This window comes from Rutilus rutilus, assembly GCF_951802725.1.
Source record: "Rutilus rutilus genome assembly, chromosome: 9".
NCBI lineage: Eukaryota > Metazoa > Chordata > Actinopteri > Cypriniformes > Leuciscidae > Rutilus > Rutilus rutilus.
The window spans coordinates 36,290,951-36,318,039 of NC_140223.1; the positions used below are offsets into that span (position 1 = coordinate 36,290,951).

General features: G+C 38.2%; 1 protein-coding gene across 2 annotated transcripts in view; it reads right to left on the reverse strand.

Annotated features, from left to right (window-relative positions):
* The window catches only part of dscamb (Down syndrome cell adhesion molecule b), a 175,642-nt gene that overhangs the window by 134,896 nt on the left and 13,657 nt on the right, over positions 1–27,089 (reverse strand). For both annotated transcript variants that reach the window (XM_084419121.1, XM_084419120.1), the window contains exons 2-3: positions 13,499–13,816; positions 10,838–10,984 (exon numbers count right to left, since the gene is read on the reverse strand). In XM_084419121.1, coding sequence (XP_084275247.1) covers positions 10,838–10,984; positions 13,499–13,816 — 465 coding nt within the window. The remainder of the gene's footprint in view (positions 1–10,837; positions 10,985–13,498; positions 13,817–27,089) is intronic.

Below are 27,089 nucleotides of genomic sequence, written 5' to 3' on the forward strand. Positions count from 1 at the left end.
ATAGATAGATAGATAGATAGATAGATAGATAGATAGATAGATAGATAGATAGATAGATAGATAGATAGATAGATAGATAGATGGATAGATGGATGGATAGAGTTTGTAGAGTTATTCATTAAATGGCCTGTCGTTTGCTGCTGCGTCTGCTAATGCACAGGCTGCAATTTTGCTGCTGTGTTCAATATTTACATTTATGCATTTTGCAGATCCAAATTGACTTACGGTGCATTTAACGTACGAGTTCATGCGTTCTTTTTGGAATCAAACTCTGTGATTGAACAAACTCTGAGACTGTGGCCTTTCTAGCGCGCCAGGCTTGATCTCCGTGAGCGCTCGATATAGTTTTAATGGCTGAGTTGGAGCCGATTGTAAAGGTAAAGCAGCCAATTAGTGAATAGCGTAAGGTTTCTTTTCTAGTGTTTTAAAATGGGGGGAAACAATACAAATATATTTCATAAAAAAACACAAGTAAAGAAAGGTGTGAAGAGGGTTAAAGCCATGACAAACCGACACATTCCTCCAACGGCAGTGAGCGAGGTTTCAGGAGAGACGTCCACACTGCACAGAACATTTGCTGTACACACAAAGACAAGGTAGAGCACAGAGAGAGAGAGAGAGAGAGAGAAAGGCTTACATTTATCTTTCTCCTCTAGCTTCAGCCTGTAAGCCCGATGCTTTACCATCTCCAACTTAATCTGCAGGCTAGAGAAAGATGAAAGGAGTGTGGGTTTGTTCTAATGAGAATGCACTATCTACAGGCTCCCAGCATCATCCACACACACCGTCCCTGGCCCCAGCCACACTCACTCAAACATGGCGCTGGGTTTCAACATGTCTGACCGCCCCTCCGCTCTTTATATATTCTATAAGGAGCGCCAGTCGCCCAGAGGAGTCCATGCCATTGATGCTCCTCTCTCCACTCATGCACTTTACAGCAGCTTTACATCCCTGTAGGGCAGGGATTTATGAATGTAGAAAGTGATCTGAAATGCATTTTTACTAGAGGTGTAACGATACATATCTCCATACTGAACTCACGATACCATATTATTGCGATACTCCAAGACATATGATAAAAGGTTAACATTATTTTTTTTACTGTTGATTAACATGCTAAATTTGACATTACATTGCGGGTGTAAATTAATAGGCTTTGACAGGACAATAGGATTCTGAAGCTGAAAATATCTAAAAACGTGATTTTTTTCTCACACAGTAATGTTTTATTTTGGGTAAACTATCCTGGGTACATATTGTTGCTTTTTTTTTTATTGCGATATATATATTGACACACGATATATTATTACACCCCTAACTTTTACTGTGATTTTTGTTTCAGTTACTTCACTGCAAAAAAAAAAAGAAAAAGTTCTTACTTAGTATTTTCGTCTTGTTTTTCAGTACTAAACATTCTAAAACCGTGATTCACTTTACACAAGTAGCAGCTTAAGTCTTGCTTTCTGGAAATGTATCAAAATGGTCAGTTTACGCTTAGACCGAGAACAAATATCTGGGGGCAGAAAAATAAGCGTAATTCAAGCTGAAAACAAGTTTATTTTTCTGACCCCTATTTTCAGATTTTTCTGTGAAGACCTCGTCGACGTGACAGCCGTTGGCACAGATCCTCAGCAAAGACCTTGAGATCCCGACAAGTCCTCTACACAGATTGGACACTCCAGTGGCCTGCTTAGTCTCAATACTGGCATGATGAATCCAATCTTCAAGCAGAAGGAACTAGATAAAAATATTCTCAATGATATTCTCAATTATATCAAAGGCTTCTGATGCAGCCTGGAATCATAATCACACCATGGGCTTTCACATCGGGCAGTTTTAGGAACTTAGTTATAGGAATTAGCCACCAGTGTGTTTCCTCGAGAACTAATGGTTCCTTTAGGAACATTTTCCTGGTTGCATTCGCACCGCCAGTAGGAACTCCGAAGTGACGTAAGCCGCTCTCGTTGTTGGGACTTTTATTTTGACGGCACTGAGAACACAAGTGCTCACATTGTCCATCTTCATAGTTTACGAACTATCTAACAGTCCTGTAGTGTTGCTAGCTGAGCAGAAATACATAATCATGTTTCTCTTGGTCCCCTCAAAGTTGCGTTGTATTTTCTCCTCAGCGTAAAGGTTAAGATGTTCATCTGTCACTGTTTTCCATGTTCGTAGAGTTAGTTTGTGGAGTAAATATAAAGGTTATAATCTGTGTGTTTACACAGTCTTCTTAAAAATGGCGGGTGCTGGTGTTTCGCGTGTGTTCGGCCAATCAGCGAACACTAACGTCACTGGTAGTTCCTATAGTACTGGTTTAGACCGACTTTTCGACTAATCGGTTTAGAGCTCAATTAGTTCCTTTAAAAGGAGTTCCTAGAACTAAAATCGTTCCCAGTTCCTGCGGTGCGAACACGCCAAAAAACGGTTACTTCCGCCATTAGTTCTGGGAACCAAAGGTTCCTCCGGTGCGAAAGACCCTACTGTTGGAACTGGGATTGGTCCACCGAACTGAGCCTGGATTCTCCTAAGGTTTTATTTAAATCTCCATTTCTGTCACCTGATGGAGTTTGGGTTCCTTGCCACTGTTGACTCCGCCTTGCTTATTTGGGGACACTTAATATTCGGCAATATTATTGACTCGACTGCACTGACACTATTGGATGAGCTGGACGATGACATCACTGTTTTCTCCAGAGCTGCTTAATAGCTGAATTGAACTCGTTTCATATTTGATGATCTTTACTCAGTTATTAAACTGAACACTCGACACTGGACTGACTTCAGCTGAACAATGGGTCGAAAACAATCTGTATTGTATAAAGCACTATATAAATTAAAGTGACTTGACTTGACACCATTGGCAGATAAGCATAAACTAACTTAATTTGTATGCCTTTTTCAGAAAACCAAGACTTAGGGTCTTGCATAATTTTGCAAGGTAATGTATTTTGATTTAAGAATGTTAAGATATTTGAACTGGAAAACAAGACAAAAATACTAAGCAAGAAAAAAAAATTGTTTAGTGTTTCATATCACCAATGTTTATGGGTTGGAGGTTGAAGGTTATAAAATAACCTCTGTTGTCAATATAATATTGGTCTAAATATAAGGGCTGAGCAATGTGATACTTGTCCACCAGTGTGTTTCCTCGAGAACTAATGGTTCCTTTAGGAACATTTTCCTGGTTGCATTCGCACCGCCAGTAGGAACTCCGAAGTGACGTAAGCCGCGCTCGTTGTTGGGACTTTTATTTTGACGGCGCTGAGAACACAAGTGCTCACATTCTCCATCTTCATAGTTTACGAACTATCTAACAGTTCTGTCGTGTTGCTAGCTGAGCAGAAATACATAATCATGTTTCTCTTGGTCCCCTCAAAGTTGCGTTGTATTTTCTCCTCAGCGTAAAGGTTAAGATGTTCATCTGTCACTGTTTTCCATGTTCGTAGAGTTAGTTTGTGGAGTAAATATAAAGGTTATAATCTGTGTGTTTACAACGCCTTTTTAAAAATGGCGGGTGCTGGTGTTTCGCGTGTGTTCGGCCAATCAGCGAACACTAACGTCACTGGTAGTTCCTATAGTGCTGGTTTAGACCGACTTTTCGACTAATCGGTTTAGAGCTCAATTAGTTCCTTTAAAAGGAGTTCCTAGAACTAAAATCGTTCCCAGTTCCTGCGGTGCGAACACGCCAAAAAACGGTTACTTCCACCATTAGTTCTGGGAACCGAAGGTTCCTCCGGTGCGAAAGACCCTACCGTTGGAACTGGGACTGGGACTAATATTGGTTTAAATATAAGGGCTGAGCAATGTGATACTTGTCCACCATTTCATTTTTTAGTAGTGCTTGCTGAAGTATCACTATTACTGTTTCTCATTATTAGGGCTTAAGGGCTATGGACATGAATAATACCTCAAATGGTAATATATAATGCAATAATATAGCAATAAAGATTTTCACCTGGTAGACAATAGAATGGATGAAAGAAACGTCCATAAACACTGGACAACAGGACAAATGGAAGAAAATTAAAAACAAGCTTTAAAGGAGGATAGAGTAAAACAGATCATTTCAGACAGAGGCTCAGAATGGGGGTGAAAATAAAAAAAGATTCTGCATATGAATATATATATATACACACATGTCATGAATGCTTTAAGAAAATGCCTAAACCATTTTTAAATAAATATTAGAATAGTAATTCCCCACAAAATTCATTTTGAACGTGTTCCCACTGGCTAAAACACTGACACATTAAAGTACCAAGGCTGAAATGATTCATTCATTTTCCAGTTAGCGCCAATCCACAACGGCACCGTAAAAGATGAACTCATCAACGCATTAGCAAAATGCAAACTCTCAATATTTACAGCAAATTCCTATTAGAAACAAACCATTAAATAAGTAAAGCGCAATGTGGCTGCGATTTCCCCTCGAACTGTGCTGGAAGGGAAAGTGAATTGAGCTTAATGGTTTGACAAATGTCAGTGAATGTCAGCCATGAGAGAGGGACACTTCTGCGGCCATGAAGCAAACCGTAATGAGAAAAGCCAAAGGCAAAAGCGCTGTAAAAAATGACAGAGGGTCCAAAGTTTAGCACGAATGCAACACGATGCGTATAGTGTAGTTATTAAAGGGGCTGTCGGTTTCTGAGCGATCTGAGTAACGGGTCAAAAACACGCCTCTTTCATGCGCATGTGACACATATGACAAGTGGTTCGAGGGGAGGGGCTAAAAGTTGAGGGCTTGGTGATGTCATCAGAAAAGGAAAGCAAGTTTTTACATTTTAATGAATACATTTTTTTTTTTTTTTTTTTGGAGTAACGTACTCTACCATTTAAATGTTTTGGATCGGTACGATTTTTAAGTTTTTAAAAGAAGTCTCTTCTGCTGCATTTGTTTGATTAAAAACAACTGTAATATTGTGAAATATTATTACAATTTTAATAATTACTCCAGTTTTCTATGTGAATATATAGTAAAGTGTAATTTATTCCTGTGATCAAAGCTGAATTTTCAGCATCATTACTCCAGTCTTCAGTGTCACATGATCCTTCAGAAATTATTCTAATATGATGATTTGATGCTCAAGAAACATTTCTCATTATTATCAATGTTGAAAACAGTTATTTACATTTTTATTTCAGGATTCCTTGATGTTCAAAAGAACAGCATTTATCTGAAATGGAAAGCTTTCGTAACATTAAACACTACCTTTCAAAACTTTGGGGTCAGTAAGAATTTTTATTTTATTTTTGAGGGGTAAGAAATATAAGAAATCAATACTTTTATTGAATAAAATTGATCAAAAGTTACAGTAAAGACATTTATAATGTCGCAAAAGATTCTATTTCAAATTAATGCTGTTCTTTTGAACTTTTGTATTCATCAAGGAATCCTGAAAAAAAAAAAAAAAATGTGCATAACTGTTTTCAACATTGATAATAATGAATGTGTTTTGAGCATCAAATCATCATATTAGAATGATTTCTGAAGGATCATGTGACTCTGAAGACTGGACTAATGATGCTGTAAATTCAGCTTCGATCACAGGAATAAATTACTGTACATTTTTAAATATATTAAAATAGAAAACAGTTATTTTAAATTGTCAAAATATTTACTGTTTTTTTTTTTTTTTTTTTTTTTTTATCAAATAAATGCAGCCTTGGTGAGCAGAAGAGACGTCTTTTAAAAACATAAAAAATCTTACAGATCCAAAACTTTTGACTGGTAGTGTAAGTGTATTATGAAAATAAATAGGCTTTATTTCATGTTGACTTTAACTATATGCTTTTTTTTTTGCATCCCTTCAGTTACTAAAACCAGATCAAATGGGTGAGCCAACGGATAAAAGGCCCTCATACAGACAACATGACAAAAGAAAAACGGCCACCATCAATATTCAGTAGTCAAACCCCTGAAACACTCACAAAAAACAGCCAGCAAGGTGCATCAGGACCTGTTCTGTGCTCTGGACACTCAAAGAGGAGGATACACTCACAAACACACACACGCACACACACACACACACACACGGACCCTTTCACCTGCACAGCCTTTCATCTCTTTATTAGAGCTGTCAATTGTTTATCAAAAGCCGGGAGGGGACGGATCCACGGCCATGAATTTGAAAGCGCACACAGAAAGGTCCGTTTTAAAATGCATGACAGGTTAATGGTAAGTTAGAGAATCATTAGGCCCCGTTCATTCACATTTAAAACAGGCCCTCGCTTCAAATGACTAGGGAACAGTCTTTATTTTGAGAGGTAATTCATATTGTAATTATATTTTCAATCACAGTTCATTAATTAAGACAAGTCCCACTCTGTAATCATGCATTTCATCTTCTCTGTGATTTGCTGGGGACAATCTCTAGCGTTAGCCGGAATTATAGGGCCGGAATAGCTCGCGCGTCCACTGCCGAACACTGATTTATGCTAAGCAGACAAGAGAAGAGAGATTGAACGCTTCATGCTAACAGCACAATCGCTCCGCTCAGACGCACAGTATTGTATGCGTCAATACAGATTTAACATTTTTAAAATGATTGCTAAGGGATTTCGGAATGCCGAATTAGCAAAACTATGATTCATATTTGGTTTTAAAGCTAGTGTTAACTCAAATACCTCATTAAAATCACGTTGAAACTTGTCAGAAAAATTGCAACTACGTTTTTTAAAAGTGTCAGTGTGTGCTTAATCGAAAACAATACAAATACATGCGCTGTGTCCGAAATGGAATACTTCCCTAATATTTAGTATGCAAAAAACAGTACGCCAATATACTGTAGTAGTATGTCCGAATAGTATTGGAAAAAAACGATGGACACTTTACTATCACATGAGGGCGAGGGAGACGATTTGTGAATTCCCATTTCACAGTAACATGGCGAATGTAGTACGTCCAGATTACACTCATACACTCTTAAAAAAAAGGGTTCCTCGAGGTTCTATATAGAACCCTGGGGTTCAGTACTTGGCCAATAGAACCTTTTACCAAAAAAATGGTTCTATGTAGAACCCTTGCATAGCAAAGAACCTTTTTTTATTAAAATGGTTCTATAATTCATGTTTTATGACTGAAGTGTAAACTAAAGATTACACAACACATTCACAAAGCTTTTTGAGTCAAGACCCATGAGAATGACAGCTGTAGTCAAAAACAAGAGTAAACAAATATTAATATGAGCTGTACATTAGCATGAAACTTATATTTCCTAATATATTATAGTTTAACTTTTTGACAAATCATTTTGTGAAGAAAAAAATTAACTAACCAGGAGTTTTCTTTATTTTGTATACCATATTGTGATGGTTTTAATCTATCAAAGGGAACATTAAAAACAAATAATCGTAAAAATGCTCCCTGGTGGCGTACATGCGTTGCGTTCTGGATTGTTTATATTTTCTTATTTAATAATAACTCGTTTAATAATAAAGAACCCTTAAATGGTTCTATTTAGAACCATCTAACTTGGATTCAAAGAACCATTTGGGGTTCTTTTTATGGAACCCTTTTAAATGGTTCTATATAGAACCATTTTGGAGTTCCATATATGAAGCGGGTGATAGAACCATTTCTGGTTCTAAATAGAACCATTTCTTTTAAGAGTGTACTACACACAATCATACTATATAGGACAGACTTTTTAACGGTCATGAAGTAAGTTTCAAACCTACTACACGGTATGCAAATTCGGATACAGGGTCGATGTGTGTAGAAAGGTCAAGCTAACCGCCACTATCAATGAAACGCAATATTTTTATTGTGCTTTATTTCCAGTGAATCTTTAATTTTATCAAATTATGCAAACTGTGTGAAATTATTATTTTATTGTATTTAGAATATACGGATAGACATTGTTTGAAACGGTCTTTTATGTTTTACTATAACATTTATTTTTAAGTCCAAAATGGGGGTCCACATTTGAAGAAACATCCAATTACATCTGGTGAAGTAACATTAACAAAGCTGCTAGGATAAGAAATCAAAATTTCATTTGGACCCCTTCTTTCACAACCCATTTTTCTGCCACAATATTATGTATTTCTGTGTAAAGAAGGATGTGCAATGAATGAGAAATGTAGGTTTGACTTGACTGTATCCATCAGGAACTGACTGGATCTTTTCATACCAGAAGAGTGGCAGATCTCGAAGAGTTTGCAGTGCATTGTGAAGGACTGAAACATGACCAGCATTCACTGGTCTTTTGGGACATGCAGGCTGAAGGTCAAGTTCACACCCAAGATCATCTAGACACATCCCAATATCTGCATCATTTCTGGCATTCAATTACTGTGGTAACTATTGGCAAGATATTGGAAAGGTTGCCATACCTACAACTGCCAACAAATAACTTTTTTAGGCATTTTTAAGCATCTTTATCATTTTAATTATTTATAATAAAAGTATTTTGGTAACCTGAACGATTAATTTTCAAATGATCCAGTCAAAGCGAGTTAAAATGAGCCGAGAACTGAAGTATCGCCTGAGCTTCGAGAGTGTGTGCGACTGATGGCACTGATTTACTACAGCTGAATTTTGATTATCGATTATAGTGTATGAAAATTATATTTAGGTCTTCAATGTCAGCTATTTATGATGTAAATATGTAAATTACGCAAATTAATGCCTAAAGCAGTTTCTCATGATATAAAACTAGTATTTTTGCATAGCGTTCCTCTTAAAATGTTAACACATTTAGCCTCATCTGACATCTTTACACTGTATTTTTTTACTATATACTATTTGGTTACACTTTATTTCGATGGTCCACATTTTACTAACTATAAGGAACCTTTGCAACTAGAGTTGTCAAAAAGTACCGACTTCGGTACCAAGTCGGTTCTGAAATTTAAAACTGTGACGATATCAGCATTTTCCTCTAGCATTTTGAGAGCTGTTGAACGGATTTTTAAACACGTCTGATTGGCCATTGTGTTCACGCGCTCAACATACATGTCTCTGATAGGCCATTGTGTTCACGCGCTCAACATACATGTCTCTGATTGGCCACTGTGGTCACGCGCTCAACATACATGTCTGATTGGCCACTGTGTTCACGCGCTCAACATACATGTCTCTGATTAGCCATTGTGTTCACGCGCTCAACATACATGTCTCTGATTGGCCATTGTGTTCACGCGCTCAACATACATGTCTCTGATTGGCCATTGTGTTCACGCGCTCAACATACATGTCTCTGATTGGCCATTGTGTTCACGCGCTCAACATACATGTCTCTGATTGGCCATTGTGTTCACGTTCTCAACATACATGTCTCTGATTGGCCATTGTGTTCATGTGCTCAACATACATGTCTCTGATTGGCCATTGTGTTCACGCGCTCAACATACATGTCTCTGATTGGCCATTGTGTTCACGTGCTCAACATACATGTCTCTGATTGGCCATTTTGTTCACGCGCTCAACATATATTTGTCAAAGATGTCATTTTTTATCATTGTAGCCAATCAGAGACGTATATCATGAGCGAAACAGAGATGTTTAAGAGTCCGTTCAACTGACTGAAATGCTAGTATCGTCACATTTTTTACATTTACCGAAGTTACGAAGTCGGTACTTTTGACAACTCTAGTTGCAACTACATGTCAACAAACTCTCATTAGAGTTATTCGTTGATTTATATTAGTTGAGTATTAGTAGACTGGTAGGGTTAGTAGAATAAGTTGCAAAGTTACTTATAGTCAGTAGAATGTCTTTTGGGGATCATCAGAATAAAGTGTTACCAGCCAAAGCCATTAAATGTAAAACCTGTAGAGTCTCCCAGAGATTACAGCTGGATTGATGTACATTTGTTGTTCCCATTCTATGAAATACATGTTCCAAATTTGCCTCAACTAACTTACAAGCATGCTACCGTGTTCCTTAAGGCTGACCACATCAACAACAACAAATATTCACCAACCCTGCTTGATTAAAAATGAAAAAAGGAAAGAAGCACAGACACATCCCAGCATAAAAATCTCATTGTATATGTCACAAAGCCCATTTCTCTGCAAGAGTAAACAATTCTTCAGCCTCACATGCCAGAGAGCTTTCAGCCTCGCGTCCGAGGTCCTTCGTCATTAAATATTTAGCGAGGGATGAGCGTTGGATAGGTTTAATGCTTCTGACATCTTGCACACGGTTTGATATCGGCATGTGCTGCGACCACGTCAGATAAAACAGTTATTCATCCTTATAAATGAAACTCACCATGTAATTACAGAACCATTCACAAAGGTATGAGCCGGAATATCATGCATAGTATTTCATATTTCACCAACCACACCGGCCAATTACTACCAGACTGTTACCATGGAGATGTCGTCAGCTAGTCATAAGTGGTGATGTACATTGATTGGTGAGGGAATGGATTTTTCAAAGCTCAATAAAGGCTCTGGTACAAGATGTTCATGGCCAGATTCTTTGAGAGGTGTATCTTTGAATCTCAGGGCTTCGAATTACTTGTGAATGTACTTGATCAACTTTACAGTGGCTTTTACATGTCTAAAGCCACAAACCACACTTGAACTTTCCCGAATGCTGCCATTCGTGACAAATCCAGCAAGAGGGTACCAGTCAATCGAAGGGTTGAAACAAACAGAAACCATTTTAAAAAAAGCTGAGGCAGTTCAAAATTAACATGCTGAGCGAACCATTTGGTTTCAACGTTGGGAGATTGAGACACAACATTGATGCTAGAAGGTGAACTATGAACTAAAAAAATATGCAAAAGGCAGTGATATCGATGCGGCGATTAAATCATGTGTTCATTGCCTTTCGCGTTGCCTTGCAAAAGTCTTAATCGAAAGCAATGTGAGAGATCAGCCCTACCTGAGACAAGTGAGACTGTGTCTTTCTCCCATGATACAACACTGACGTACTCCTCTACTGAGGCCGGGATAATGCACTTGAAGACGGCCGTATTCCCCCGCATGACTCTCTGATCGGCCACACGCACTGTGTACGGCTCCCGGAATACTGCGGTGAAGAGAAAACAGCGTCTTTACTCAGTGTGGATCTTACAAATTCAAAATACTGACTGAAAGTATGAACTCTAAGAACTCTATGCACGTCCTGACTTCGCCGAGTTAGACGCCTTCCTGGGTCAACATATTTTGTTGATCCTGGAACAACATTCCTGTCCGAAAATGTAATCCTATCCCTATCCCTAGCCCAAAACCCTTAAATTATTCCTAAAATGATAGTGAATAACACTGATGTAGAAGCACATAACCCTGGTTGTAAGCCTAAACTAGACATAAACTGTAAACTTGTCTCTCAAATCTGATTGGTTGATTGGAATGTTGTTCCAGGATCTACAAAGATGTTGCTCATCCAGGAACATGTTGCATTTGGTGAAATCAGATTCTGTCTAAATATCATAATTATATTCTGTTAAATAAATAAATAGTAATATTCTAATGTAATGTAAATACATTAGTAACTGTGCAATATAGGCAATAAAATAAAGTGCATCACAATTTATCGTAAACATGCTGTGCTAAGAATAAAATATATACCTTATTCAGAGCAGCGTCATGATAGGTATGAAAGCGAGTAAAAAGCTGTATAAAGCTTCTATATCACTTATAATTTTCCACAGCTCATGTTGTCTGGAGTTTTTTTGTCTACTGGAACTTCTTGGAAAGATGTTTCGTCAGCAAAACCATCCAAAAACACATTAAATAACAGTACAACCCACTGAAGAGATGCATGTCTATCCCTCTCTCAGCCTCGCTTTCATTCCCGTTAAAAATCAAAATGGCGCTGCTGTGAATAAGGTCTATTGCTGCACTCAGAAGAAAAGGTTCTAAATAGAACCTTAAAGGTCAGGCGCTTCATATATAGAATATTTTAGAGCTTACCATCATGGGATCATTTTATGAATTTTGTTTTAATTCATTTTTAATCGTATGAATTAAACAGCTTGTAAACACATTTTAGGTTCTGTTAATAATAATAACCCATTAAACGTGAAAGCATTTTACAATCAATTAAGACATTTCTCCTTAGAACCTTTTTAGTATTAAGGGTTCTTTAAAATTGAGTCGAGAACCCTAGGGTTCTTTATAGAGCCCAACGGAACCTTTTTTTCTAAGAGTGTGGTTGGTTCAGTTGGCTGAAATGTACAAAAAAATATAAATGACCCAAATTCCAGCATTGTCTTCTCCACACATGACTGACCTAAGCGAAGATGCATTAATATTTCAGTGTTTTCATCTGTCTATCTTAGAGCTGTCACAGAAGCATAGCTCTATGAGCACTTTTAACCAACGCTGAACTGTAGGAGATTGGAAAAACTCAAAGGGTATGTAATATTTGCTTTTAATTTATTAATTCATCTATTGTTGCTGTACATAAGAAGCAAGAGTTAAAGGATTAGTTCACTTCAGAATTAAAGTTTCCTGATAATTTACTCACCCCCATGTCATTTCATTTCATGAACATGTTCATGTCTTTCTTCAGTAAAGTTTTTGAGAAAAACATTCCAGGATTTCTCTCCATATAGTGAACTTTAACGGTTATCAACGGTTTGAAGGTCCAAATTGCAGTTTCAATGCAGCTTCAAAGTCTCTACACGATCCCAGCCGAGGGAAACGGGTTTTATGCACTGATCTATATAGAATGACGTCATTTTATAGATCAGTGGTTTTATGTAGCCAAACCACTGGTCATTTAAAAAAAACAAAAAAACATTTATATAATTTTTAATCACAAATGCTCGTCTTGCACGTCGACGATGAAAATACGGATAGGGTTTTCTCCTCCAACTTCAAAATTGTCCGACATCGTTGTTTTATCTTTTATTTTTTTTTGTAAAAGGCGGTTGTTTGCCATAGTTGTTCGCTTTGTAAACACCAGGTCGGTACTTCCGCCTACGTCACGCATGACCTTTCAACATGGTTACGTAATGTGTGGCGCAAAATGACCGATGGTTTCTCTAGATAAGACTCTTATTCCTCGGCTGGGATGGTGTAGAGCACAGGTGTCAGACTCAGTTCCTGGAGGGCCACAGCCCTACACAGTTTTGTTCCAATCCTGCTTCAACACACAAACACACACCTGCAGTTTTTAAATAAGCCTGAAGGACTTGATTAGCTGATCAGGTGTGTTTAATTAGGGTTGAAGCTAAACTCTGCAGGGCTGTGGCCCTCCAGGAACTGAGTTTAACACCCCTGGTGTAGAGCCTTTGAAGCTGCATTGAAACTGCAATTTGGACCTTCAACCCGTTGGACCCCATTGAAGTCCTCTATATGGAGAAAAATCCTGGAATGTTTTCCCCAAAAACCTTTATTTCTTTTCGACTGAAGAAAGAAAACCATGAATATCTTGGATTGAAATGGGGGTGATTCTGAAGTGTACCAATCCTTTAAATAAATGATAATGATAAAGCTATTATCATAATAATAAAACAGACAATTTTGTGTACGTATTTCTCAGTGGGTTTCATGTTGTTTAATTATGATTTTTACTCTTGTTGAGCTGACTGACCGGCCTTAATGTGTAGATCTTGGCTCCTGATCTTCCCTGATGGGTTTTCCGCTGTGCAGTAGTATGTATTGTCATTGATTAGGTTACTAAAGCTGGACGGCAGGAATCCGTAGATCTGCAGCGTGCCGTTGGGGTGCACATGGCGGATGCCTGGGACATCGTAGATCTCCTCCCCGGTGGCCAGGTACCAGCGCAGCGTGGCGGGGGGCACGGCCGCGGCGGGACACGGCACCAGTGCCCCTGTGGTGCTGGAGAACACTACCTCTTGCAGAGATGCATTGACAAAATATAAGCTGGAACGTAGATCTTCACCGAAAACTGTTGAGGAACAGACAGGACAAGAGTTAGTGAGTGAGAACTGTAATATGGATGAAGGAGCATTAATGAGACTGAAATGGCGAAGCAAGTCATTTTTTCAATGTTTAAATATATTCTGTACCAGCTTAATATAGAGACAAGATAAAAAAACAAACGGCAGAAACCTGTGGCCAAGTGGCTCTTTTCAAGTGTAAACTTCCAATGTTAGCGCCTAGCGATTAGCACAAACATGAGCTCATATGGACAAAGCAAGTTTGAATCTGACTTGCAACATACCCCATTCCCAGTACTCCTTTTTATTTCCCGTTCCTTTACTGATCAATAAGACTGTGGGGAGAGAAAAAAAAAAAATAATGTTTGGAAACTATTTACGGTACTTTATCATACTTATCTAAACTACTTTACTTAACGTTAAAACTGATTTGAATAATTACACCTAGATAGAAGACTAAATAAAAAAATAATTTAAGAAATGCACGATTTAAACTGCAGTATTAGGAATCTTAAACAATGACAGAATTATAAAAAAAATTGATAAAAACTATATTTAATAAATAAATAAAATGTGTTTTGGGTGGGATAAAAAAAATCAAGATTTTTAAATGCTAATAAAATGATGATGATAAAATGACTGATACAATTATTATGTAGAAAATACTTTGCTACATATCATTGTTTTAATTTATTATTATTATAAACAGTACTTTTTTACAAAAAAAAAAACCCAGAAGTTAAACAGAAACCAACAAACGTACTGTGGCTAAAATGTCAAAAAATATGGTAAAACTTTACCATAAGGTCTAATTTGTTCATATATTAACTAACATGAACTAACTTTGAGCAATACACTTGTTACAGTATTTATTCATCTTTGTTAATGTTATTTAATAAATCACACAGGCGTTCATTGTTTGTTCATGTTAGTTCACGGTGCATTAACTAATGTTAACAAATACAATATCTGATTTTAATAATGTGTTAGTAAATAAATGCTGCAGAAGTATTGTTCATTCTTAGTTCATGTTAACTAAAGTAATTAACTAGCATAATGAAACCTTGTTGTAAAGTGTTACCAAATATGCTAAAAAAAAAGTAGATATTAATGTAATATCATAGTAAATATACGACATGAGCACAAATGCATATCTTAATATATACGGAGAGTATTAAAGGTCAACACTAAGACACTGACAAAATCTGACATCGCATCATGTAGCTAATCACAGCCAAAGAAAAGTTCAAGATGGATGACTTCCCGCTAATTGCTAAATCTTGCTCGTGTCTTGATGAAAATCTCCTCGACGCTGTGCCACAGGCCCCATCTGAGAGCCAATCTCCGTTTGGCAGTAAATGGCTCACCAGTGACAGCTGGCAGTGTTTTCCCTCGGGACGAAACATTTTAGCACTTCATAAATTTCTAACAAGGTTTCAAATTGCAGCAGTTTCAACCTTTTCCGAGGATCAGCGGGTTTCGCTCACAAAGCAGAAGGTGCGCGCAGAAGAAGACGTGCATTCACAAACACATGTGCGCCCACATGCTCGGATATTACACACCAGTTGTTGGCACACTTGATGAGCAAACACCGACGAGCAAACAAACGAAACCCGCGAACAAGCGCTCGTAATGGTGATAATCTTTACTGTGGCAATCTGAGGCATATGGTATCATTCATCAAGTGGCACGCTGAAGCAGCCATCTGTTAAAATGTCTTGTTTTGCCAGCGAGAGGCTTGGCGGAGCGTTTGTTCCGATATTACAGAGCGTGAAAACATTCTGGCCTTTATGCAATGAGAATTTGCTCACTCACTCTGTTGTAAACCAAAGCAATCATTGTTGATCTTCATTCCAAGAGGACGTTTTGCTACCTAAGTGATTCAACACAGTCATTCTGCACTAATCAACTTGTGCACCTGATGAATTCATGTCGGTTTAATAGACAAGCGTTCTTTAAGTGTGGCTTCCGGCTCTGAAATAAAGACCCGCTGATGTAAAACAAATTGTAAACTCCATGTGTGTCCGCTACAAATGAATAAATCCTAATTAAGATATTTCAGACTGCAGAGAGTAACCAGCGTTTCTTCTGCAAATCTGGGATATCTTAAAGGTTGGACAGCAGCAGAAAGAATGGACAGTTCGAGTTATGATGCTCTTTTCTTTTCCAAATTCTCAACAAGAAAACCATATTTAAGTGGTATAACTGTCTATTATTATTTCTTAGACAAAAAGAAACTGCTTCCCTGCTACATAATGCTTGAAAAACATTTGCCAGCAAACGCAAAGTCATGCGGTGCAAATTAAAAAAAGACCTGACTGTGTAAAAAAGTCACGACCTGCGTCCGAAATCGCAAACTCTCTGGAGCAGGCACTGATTTTGAATAAGTAATTATTTTGTTACCACTAAAAAAGTATTTTCGACATAGTATGAATGTGTGTAGTAAGAATGTAATCTGGATGTATGCCATGTTGTCATGATCATGTGACCTACCAGCAAAACTTCACTGCCATTCACAATCCTCTCCCGTGGCCTCATGGGATAGTAAAGTGTCCCATCATATGCACACTTCAGAATCTTTTTGCCTACTCTTTTATGAATACTGTGAATTCAGACATACTACTCTTGTCACACACTGTTTTTCATCTACTATATGAGTATGTGATTTCGGATGCAGCCAAAATAAAGTCTAATCATGTGACCTTTTCTCGAGAATGCGAGGCTAGTTCAGGTTGTAAAATGCAATATGGTGGTGATTCCACAAAAACTTCCTATGATATAATAATTTTTATGAATTAATATTCACAATCTTTGTTTTAAAAAAAAAAATTAAATAAAAAAAATCTCTTGAAAAATGTACTTAAAATCTCAATAGAATGTATTCAATGTGTAAAGAAAAATGTTCCAATATTTCTGTTACTTGTACTGTTTGGAGATAATCACATACTTCAATCACATACTTCCCTACTATATAGTAGATGAAAAGGGCTCTATTTTAACGATGTGAAACGCAAGTATCAAGTGTGAAATGCAAGTAACTTTGTGGGCAGGTCTCGGCGCAAATCTAAAATGGGTTGGTCTGAAGTAGCTTCATTATTCATAGGTGTGGTCTGGGCGTAACGTGAAATAAACCAATCAGAGCATCATCTCACATTCCCTTTAAAAGCAGGCGCGCTTGTTCCATGGCGGATTGCTATTATAACGGTGGATTTGCCAGGCGCACGCCAGGAGCGGTTCACAGCCGAGGAGACCGACGTTCTCGTCAGGGCCGTAAAACACAGAGAAGTGACATTGTATGAGGATGAGAGAAACCCACCCAAATTAGCTTCGGTTAAACAGGCGTTTAATAATTTGGGTAAATGTGTAAGCTAGATTTATGCCTATTTTTTCACATCTTCATGGACACAACAATGATTTCCCTCGTGTGTTAATATTTTTCCTTGTAATAATGTACGGTTTTCTAAAAATGGGAACTGCTGCGTCTGTGTAGATGAGAGAAGCAAAGTGTATGCGCGTTGTGCACACGCTACATTGATTATGGCCAAGCATGCGCCCTTAAAATAGCATGCGCAACGCGCCACTGACTTTAGACTATGTTTTTCCTGGTCAGTGGCGGAATTGTTTTCTGAAACTGCAAAATAGCACCAGGGAACGTTTGCGCCGGTGTTAATTTCCTAATTTACTGACGTGCGTCTGTGGAGGGAAAAGTCCGCTGTGCGCGGGTGCAAAATAGGAATGATACATGCGTCGGTGTACAAAGTCAATTGCTCTGTGTGCAAGATAGGGCCCTATGTGCCAAAAGTAGTATGTCAGAATTAACAATACTCAAAAAACAGTTACGTGCGCATTCGATTGGATGCACATTCGATGGACACTTTACTATCCCATGAGGCCACGGGAGAGGATTTGTGAATGGCAGTGAAGCGACGTAACTGACGCTGGTGATAATGACAAAATGGCAGATGTAGGTTTAATCCATAAAACATGCACAAGGTCAAATCCACAGAGTAATCAATCCAGATATTAATAAAAGGTCCAAGGCGCAGGAAAACAGGGAAACAGGCAGAAGAACAAAACCATGACAAGGAAACCTGAGATAGCAATCCAAAATGCAGTGTAACTCTAACATGCAGCAAGACTTCGCAAAGAATGACTGAACACGCAGGGCTTAACGAGATAACACACAGGTGGAAGCAATCAGCACACGATGCATCATGGGAAATGAAGTTCATAATGCAATAAAGAAAGCAGGAGGAGGCAATACTAAATGAGACAAGGGTGTAGAGTTACATTCAAGCTATTTTAAGGCATGAAGACATTTTTTTTTTTTCAGGAAAAAACATTTAAATATGTAATTTTGGTGATCAAAGAAGAGTTTTAAGGGATTTTAAATGTTATTTTAATCTACAACATCTCAGTTTGAGAGATGAGTTTGCTCTGACAAGGTATCATTCTTAAAGCTTTGTTTTGTCTTTAAAAAAATAAAGCATAAAATGTCTAAAAGCAGAAGTCACATCAAATCTTTCTTGAAAAGGCCACACATCTGAATTTACGCGAAACAGCACTTCAATGCTCAACAACCCCGAGGAAAAATTCACAATTGTCATAATTTTTCATGAGATGAACCATAAAGACGAAAAAGTGACACTGTTTAATAATGTATTGTGTGCATTCATAATTAACCAAGGTTTTTCTCTCTTTGGTACTGCTTTGGAAGAAAAACTGCTCTCTATTCAATATTAAACTGCTCTCTCATGTGAAGGTCTGTACATCAAATACATCTACCCATCCTTTTATTTGGGCTGGGAGAGTGATTGGGATGGCAGTTGACTCTAATGCACTGGCCGAGCTTTGCCTGTAGGCCTTTAATGTCGTGTCACCTGAGACGTGGGCTGAACCTGATGGAAAGTGGCTAACAACAAGCCAAGGTGACTTTAGTAGGGCATTTCAGAAACACGCACACAATTTGCATGATTTTTCCCCCCATCTACTGTAATTAGCTGTGCATTTGTGCATACACACAATCATACTCACACTGAGATGCTCAAATATTGATTTATTTTGCAATGTTTACAGGTTTGGAGGTAATGATTGATTTTCGATTAACTTTTGCTGCAGGTACATGTGACAACAACTGACTGTGTTTATGAGTGAGTCATTGAATTATTCACTCAACTAAATCACTGAGCAATTGAGGAACAAAACAGCAGAATGTATATTGATGATGGGATGAGGAAGATTCAGGAATTGAGGAATCTAAGAGCTTTTTGCCATATCGACAGCATGCTAAAAAAAGTGTTGGCTTTGAGAGCACCGGGAGATGAGCTTTATGCCAAAGGCAAAAACTGCCAGTCAGAATCTCAGGCCTCAAAGAGAATATCCACAAGATGCCAACAGTTTCACAGAAAAGGCTTAAGTTTAGTGCCAGACTAAAATGCACGTTTGGGCTGTTTTAACTGAAAGAAACTTAAAATATGTCAGTGTCATTGTTTTGTCTCAAGAGTGTCTGTTTACACAACACCGTTTTTAGCTAAAAACGTAAAACTTTTTATGAGTTTTGGCTGCGTTTTGGGTGCCTGAAAACGCAAACTTTTGAAAATGGGTTTCAAAGTCTCCGTATAAACTACAAAAAAGGCGAATCTCTGAAGACGATGACATCATGCACATGTGTATTACGTGTTCAGTCTATCGTGTTTCATCGCCATCTAATGGCCTGGCAGAGGAATGCAGCGTTTTTTGTAGTTTTCGCGGATCCGTGTGAATGGGGATCGTTTTGACAATGGTGTCGTCTGTAGGCGGAAAACTCAAAGGAAAAACTTATCGTTGTCGTGTAAATGTACCATAAGTCGTGTTTATTAAAGCTACTTAAATTGTCCTCAATTTAACTAAGGTCTACTTCTGGCTTAATCTAAGCCCTGTCTGTGAAACCGAGCCTCAGTCGTCAGTCGTAATTTAATGTAATATTAATTCAGTCTGATTTTTAGAAATGAGCACTTTTTTTGTTGAGAAGAGCACAATTTTGCTTAGCGGTAAAAGAGATGGTGGGTGAAGAAAAGTCACATGTTTATTTCCAGCGCTGAAGTATTTTGCATAAATATATTTCAGAATTTGTTTACTTCATTTGTAATGTTTTTAAATACAAATAACAGTTTTAATAGTTAGCTTATAATATACAATAATATTTTGATATAAGATTGTTTTTCATTTCTGCATAGCACCCCTGTGGTGAAAATCAAGCTTTTAATGTTGTTTATATGTCTATGTGGTGTTTTTAATGTGCTTTAAGTCGACACCACTGCTGAGTATTTTCTCCTTAAAACTGCAGTGAACCAAAGACAGTCTCAAAAACACGGTTTGAAATCGCTGGTGTTTCTGACGTCACAAACTACCTTGTAGCCAATCAGATCAACGTGTGAGCGTCAATGAGTGGATCTCTGAGCTGGAGTGAGTGAGTGGAGGCGGGGCTCATTTGCATATTCATCGAACCACGTATAGTAAATGAGGCAAGGGTGTAGAGTTACATTCAAAATATTTTAAGGAAAAACTGTTTAAATATGTCAATTTGGTGATAAAAGATGAGTTTTAAGGGAAACAATTATTGACTACAGGGGGACTTTAAAAAAAAACGTGCACCCAATGTGAAAAAACGAGAGAAAAAAATTATAGCTTACCCTTATATATAGTGTGCTATTTGAGGGGATCATTTCTAGTGGTAGATTCCTGAAGATGACAGCCACAACAGAAACACACACGTGTTCTTTCCTTTTAAATGTATTATTAAGTTGTTTAATAACGCTTTACTCAAGCTAGTTTGTTTTCATGGAGTTTACCAGGTAATGCAGATGACACAAAAGCAATCTGCTTTATTTGTATATTAAGGACAAGCTATGCAAAAAGTGACAGTCTTTCCTGTGCAATCAGTGTCCAAATTCACTGACTCATTTTCAATAACTCCTTCGAGTGGACTTTATTAGTGTACAAATGTAATGAAAAGGGAATGAGGGTATAGGGGGGATTATCTGTCTCTATCAGCACAGGAATATCAGGAATACAGGAATATTGCCCCTCATATATTAGTTTGCCCCTGATGATTTCAAACAAACTGTTTTCTAGTAGGCAATTACATTTGAATCACTTACTCACCTCAAATAACGTAACAACTGCTTTTAAAACAGTGTAGGTTTTTTTCAGTGACAAGTGAATTGGTTCATCCTTAATGACTCTCTCATTTCTAGCATTAGCAAGTCTGATTTATTCTAGTAAGAGTCGGTTTGTCCTAAACGATCCCCCCCCCCCCTCCTCTCTCTCTCTCTCTCTCTCTCTCATTAGAAAGCCATCAGTGAATCAGTTCATCCAAAACTGATCTCTTTCTCCTATGCAATGTTGTTCCTTTATTTAAAACGTTAAATATTCAAAACTACTGTACAGATTAAATATCATATCATCAGATAATGATCTTTTTCTGTAGATGGCTCTAACATACTTAGATATTTCTTAGTAGTGTGTAGCTTACTACAAAGATCTAGTATACAGTTCAAATACTTTAAATGACAGGCTGCAAACAACAACCCCAACACTGTGTTGGTCAGGGACACAACATTATTCTTACAATTTGAGATGGATCATGCATGTATGCAGCAGTTCCTAAAAAGTTACTGGCAAACTTGCAATAGCCAATAGCCAAAACAACCAATAGCAATTTTTTATTACATTTGGACCTTATAGTTATAGATATAGATTAAATATTATTCAGTAAAGCATCAAATGGACAAAAGAACAATCATACATGTCTTTAAAAACACAACAGGCAGTACACTAGTCTCCGACTCAAATTTAGGGTGACTAGTCAATCACACACAAACGCATTTGTCATCTTCAGCTGCCTAATCATCCATCCTAAACAGCTTTCAGGGCCACTGATGCATTTGATCTGAGCAATGGTGCGATCAATGCTGATGAGGCAAACACTAACACCACAAATAAACCAACAAATCTACCACTGTCTAGTATCATTACAAACTGCCATTAACAAAGAACTTCAAGTTTTGTGATTTTTATTTACTATCGGTCTAGTTTTCATCAAAACAGATGACAACAATATTCTAAAACATCACAATATCACTGTAAACTTACTCAAAAATCTACATTTGTGTATACAGCCCGATGCTTTCCGCCCTGTGTGCATGTTTGTTGTGTCAACGGTCAATTATAAGACCGTCATGTGACTGGTGCAGCCCAGCTAACAATTTTTGGTTCCCATAACGTTAGTTTTTGGTACCCAGAACAGTCTCAGAATGTTAGTTTATGGTTCCCAGAACGTTATTTTTTATGGTAACCACCCAGCAACGTTCTGGGAACGTTATTTTATTGTTACATAAAAATAAAACCAAAAAAGAACGTTCCCCTAACGTAAGTATTTCTGGTGCAGCTAGAGACCTGGAGGGCAAAACATCCATAGAACTGCTGCAGTATTTCAATATTTAAAAGACGTTTTAAAATGCCTATGTAACAAAAACATTTAATGTGCCCAATAATATTAAAATATCAAATTCAATATACACCTTATTTATATTGCATTTTATATACAGGCAAGCAGATGAGCCCAGAATATGAACGCTACTCCCTAAATTGCACATTAAGCGTATTCTTTATAATAGTTTTCTTTAAAACTTTGCTTGTTGTATAAACATTCTGGGTTCATCTGCTTACCTACACATAGTACGTTTTATTAATAAGGTGTATAGTGAATTTGGTCCTGCATTATCACCGTCTATGGTCAGGGGTCTACGGATACGTCTACATTCATCTGGACAGATTTAAAAAACTGAGTTTTCGTTTCAAAACGCTCTCTGTCCGCACTCTCTGTCCAAAAGTTTCTCATCCACACTGAAACGTCAAAAAAAAAGATAAATTCACCTTATAGCGCATGTGTAAACCCTCATAAAAGGTCACTGAGATGATACGGACAGAACCAGACATAATCAAGTTACCACGCAATTCTTCTGGCAGGATCATTTTATTTAGCAAAATATCTCACCATTCACCGGGTCGCACTCAGTCACTATTATCTGTTTGGTCTAAAACACAGCTGCACGCTCTCATGTTTTGCCGCAGGACAGCAGATGCGAGTGAATTTTCTGCCATCTTTGCAGGACTGTGATATGAAGAAGAGTGAGCAAAGTAACATATTTTAGCAACAGTGTGAAAGTGAATAGCACATAACAGGCACAATACCGGTATAAACATGAATATCTATGGATTAAATATGCGTCACATGACTAAACTTACGTCATCGTTTTCAAATACCTCCATTTTCACAGTCCAAACCACAACGTGAAAACAGAGTTTTGCAGAGCGTTTTCAAAAAGCTTAGTTTTCGTTGCTAAAAACGCCGTCTCAGTGTGGACGGATGACCAAACCGGAGAGAAAAAGATGCATTTCCAAACAAAAACATATTAGTGTGGACAAGACCTTAGGGTGTGTTCACACTTGTAGTTCGTTTGGTCTGGACCAAAAAAGAAAATGATACATTTAGTCCTGCTTGTTAGTCGTGTTAGTCATTTTTAACACTGAACCTAAAGATACAAAACAAAAATAACATTTTGACATTTTATAATTTTGTCATAAACAAACAAAACAATGCTGTGTTCTGGGCTAAATGCACTCTTTGTATGTGCGTACATGATGGTATTTTGACCAGCTGAGAACCCGTAAAGAGCTTATAAAATGTGTAAAGAAGTCAAAACAGCGGCAGGAATCCCTCCGTCACACACATAAACACAGATCTGCTGTGAGGAGACGCGGCGGCTATGATGCCTGAGCCGAACTGTGATGGGCAACATCGCAACTATGACGAGAAAAAAACAGGAATGCTTGAGCATTCACATCACATCCCGTTTTTGGTTTGTTTAGCTTTGGTCCGTGTTGCATTTATATTTCAGTTGAAACACACTAGAATTCGTTTGAAAAGATGGGTCTCGGTCCGCTTCCAAACGAACTCTGGTGCGGTTCAAACGAAATATAAATGCAACACGGACCAAAGTTAAACAAACCAAAAACGGGATGTGATGTCACAAGATGTGACCCTAAAAAAGACAGAATGCTCCAGCATTCCTGGTTTTTCTCGTGTTGTTCTTGTTTGGTGGCACCAGGGTTCAGATGGCAGCGTTCACACTTATTCAAATGAACCGCACCCTTAAAGGGATAGTTCACCCAAAAATGAAAATTACCCCATGATTTACTCACCCTCAAGCCATCCTAGGTATATATGACATTCTTCTTTCAGACGAATACAATCGGAGATTCCTGGCTCTTCCAAGCTGTATAATGGCAGTGAATGGCCGTTTCTGTTTTGAAGTCCATCAAAGTGCATCCATCCATCATAAAAGTGCTCCACGAGTCTCTGGGGGTTAATAAAGGCCTTCTGAAGCAAAGTAATGTGTTCGTGTAGAAAAATATCCATATTTAAAACTTTATCGACTAAAAATAACTAGCTTCCGACAGACGAACGTACGAGTGACCCTTGACCCGACGCTCAACGTAATGACGAACGCGGAAGCTCAGAGGATAGAGCAAAACAAAACACCAGTCACGAATTAGAAGTTTAAAACGAGAATTTTTAAAGAGAAATGTCGGAGGGGCTTGAGTTTGTTGCCCAGCCCTGTTTGTTTGATCCGCGAGAGACGTCTAAACTTACGATACTCCTACATCTACGTCATACAAGCATCACGAGTTACTCTTGTGGCGCAAGTCGACTTGCGCAGGCCGTCTGCCGGAAGCTAGTTATTTTAGTCGATAAAGATTTAAATATGGATATTTTTCTTACACGAATGCATCGCTTCACTTCAGAAGGCCTTTATTAACCCCCGGAGACTCGTGGAGCACTTTTATGATGGATGGATGCACTTTTATGGACTTCAAAACAGAAACGGCCAAACACTGCCATTAATACAGCTTGGAAGAGCCAGGAAATGTTTTCATATAACTCAGATTGTATTCGTCTGAAAGAAGAATGTCATATACACCTAGGATGACTTGAAAGTGAGTAAATCATGGGGTAATTTTTATTTTTGGGTGAACTAACCCTTTAATGCATTAAACCACATTAAGCATTCTATTTATAGTGGTGTTCTATGGGAAAACGCTTAACGTGCAATTTATCACGTGGATTCATATTCTGGGCAAATCTGTTTGGCTGCATATAGTGTGCATCTTCAGTAAGGTGTGTACTGACTGTGTTGTTTTAATATCACTGTCTTAGTACATTAAACCTAACCGGCCGGCCGATGAGGAAACCCTTGTTTTGCCCTCCAGGGGGGTGTTCCTATACAGGTGTGATGCCACAAGAAAGCTATACATATCTCAAATGGCATGTATCATGTCTAGAGTCCAGTGAGATGTACCACTGAACGCTCCACACGCGTGCTAAAACTGCACAGATCTGAGCTGATGTGGAGCTTCGTTCCCGCCCTACTGGTTGTGCCAGGTCTGGTGTGGATATGTGGGATATCTGCTTCCCAATGACAGGCTCTGTCAAGGGCCTGGGGTAATTAAGCCTGCACTCAGCACACCGCCTGGGGGGCTTTGAGGGGGGGGGAGACGGGACGAGACGAGGTGCCGAAGGGAGCGGCTGGGGACGGAGGACAAGGTAGGGGTGAGCAGGACAGGGTTTTTGCCACTGTGAGTATGCACTTCTCTCCTACAACCCCCACAGGCTTTAGCACTCGCAGCACTTGCCAAATGACTGTCTCCCAATTTGCTTTCATGAATATTAAGCAGGACATGACAGACGAGAAAATGCCTGCCGTCTGCTCGCCTGTGATATGTGCAGACAGATCGGCTCTCTGATGTCGGCGAAGGGTAAAGCGCGCCGACTGTGGCCCTGCGGTGTGCCTCTGATTCCCGTTGTCATGTTTTAAACGAGCGAACGTGAGCGGCTCGTTAAGAGCCGACTTGGCAGCGGGCTGAGATCGGAAAACGAAAGCGCCGCTGACTTTAATGTCTGAATTTGCCCAGCTGATGGCACGAACAAGGCTGTTAGTCAGGCAATTTTCAATCTAAGCACTTCCATATTCAGAAACTTCTAAATCTATTATGGCGAGCCACTTAGCCAAGTACAGCAAAGATAATATTTATCAACGATAGTGTCAGGTCGGATCTCTGGAGCAGATGCTAAAGACTACTGACTGACGTCTCTTAATTCCAAATGTAATTAACAATTATCAAATTAATTTAACCTACACACTACGTTACACATCCAATCCATTTCTAGACTTTCTGAGAGCATGAACAGATGACAAACACAACTGTTTTTTAATTAATTCTAATAAGCACTGTGTATCAAGAAGATACAACGATTAGCTACTGCCACATTTCATCAATTTAGATTTTGGGATTTAACAGATTGTTATTTACAAGAATATACTAGAATAATATACAAGATTAAAGGTCAACATAAGCCTATACTATGCAAATATCAATATAGTGGAGTCTATATTTTTTAATCAGTGTCATTTTTATAAATATGACCCAATATAACATGAAAAAAGATTTGTTAGCATTAGCAGAACTGATTAGAACACAAAAATATGTTCTGAGAACGTTTTGCTAACATTCCAATTAAGATTCTGAATATTCTCTGAATGCTCAAAATGTCCAGTTTTTTTAATGTTTTAAAGTTCCCCTGTAGTCAATAATTATATCCTTTAAAACTCATCTTAAATAAATAAAATAAATAAATACAATTTCCTTGAACTTTTTTCTTCATGCCTTAAAATATTTTGAATGTAACTCTGCACCCTTGCCTCATTTAGTATACGCGGTTCTATGAATATGCAAATGAGCCCCGCCTCCACTCATTCACGCCAGCTCAGAGATCCACTCCTTGACGATCACACGTTGATCTGATTGGTTACAAGGTAGTTTGTGACGTCAGAAACACCAGCGATTTCAAACCGTGTTTTGCTTCACTGCAGTTTTAAGGAGAAAATACTCAGCAATGGTGTCGACTGATGAATTTACACATGGTTTGTCTCATACAACTGAAACGTTTCAGGAATAAAAGTTCCATGAACGATGCATAAATAATGTTTCTGTGCTAACGTTTATTTAAAAAAACATATATCTTTGAATGAATGTTTTATTAACGTTACTGAAATAACGTTTGTTCCTAATTTTAAGAGAGCCTTGCCAGAACATTAGCCAAAGTCCTGAGAACGTTCCCTGTTAGCTGGGAAGGCGTCTGAATAAACACAAAACACATTGTCATTGGCGAATCCGGCC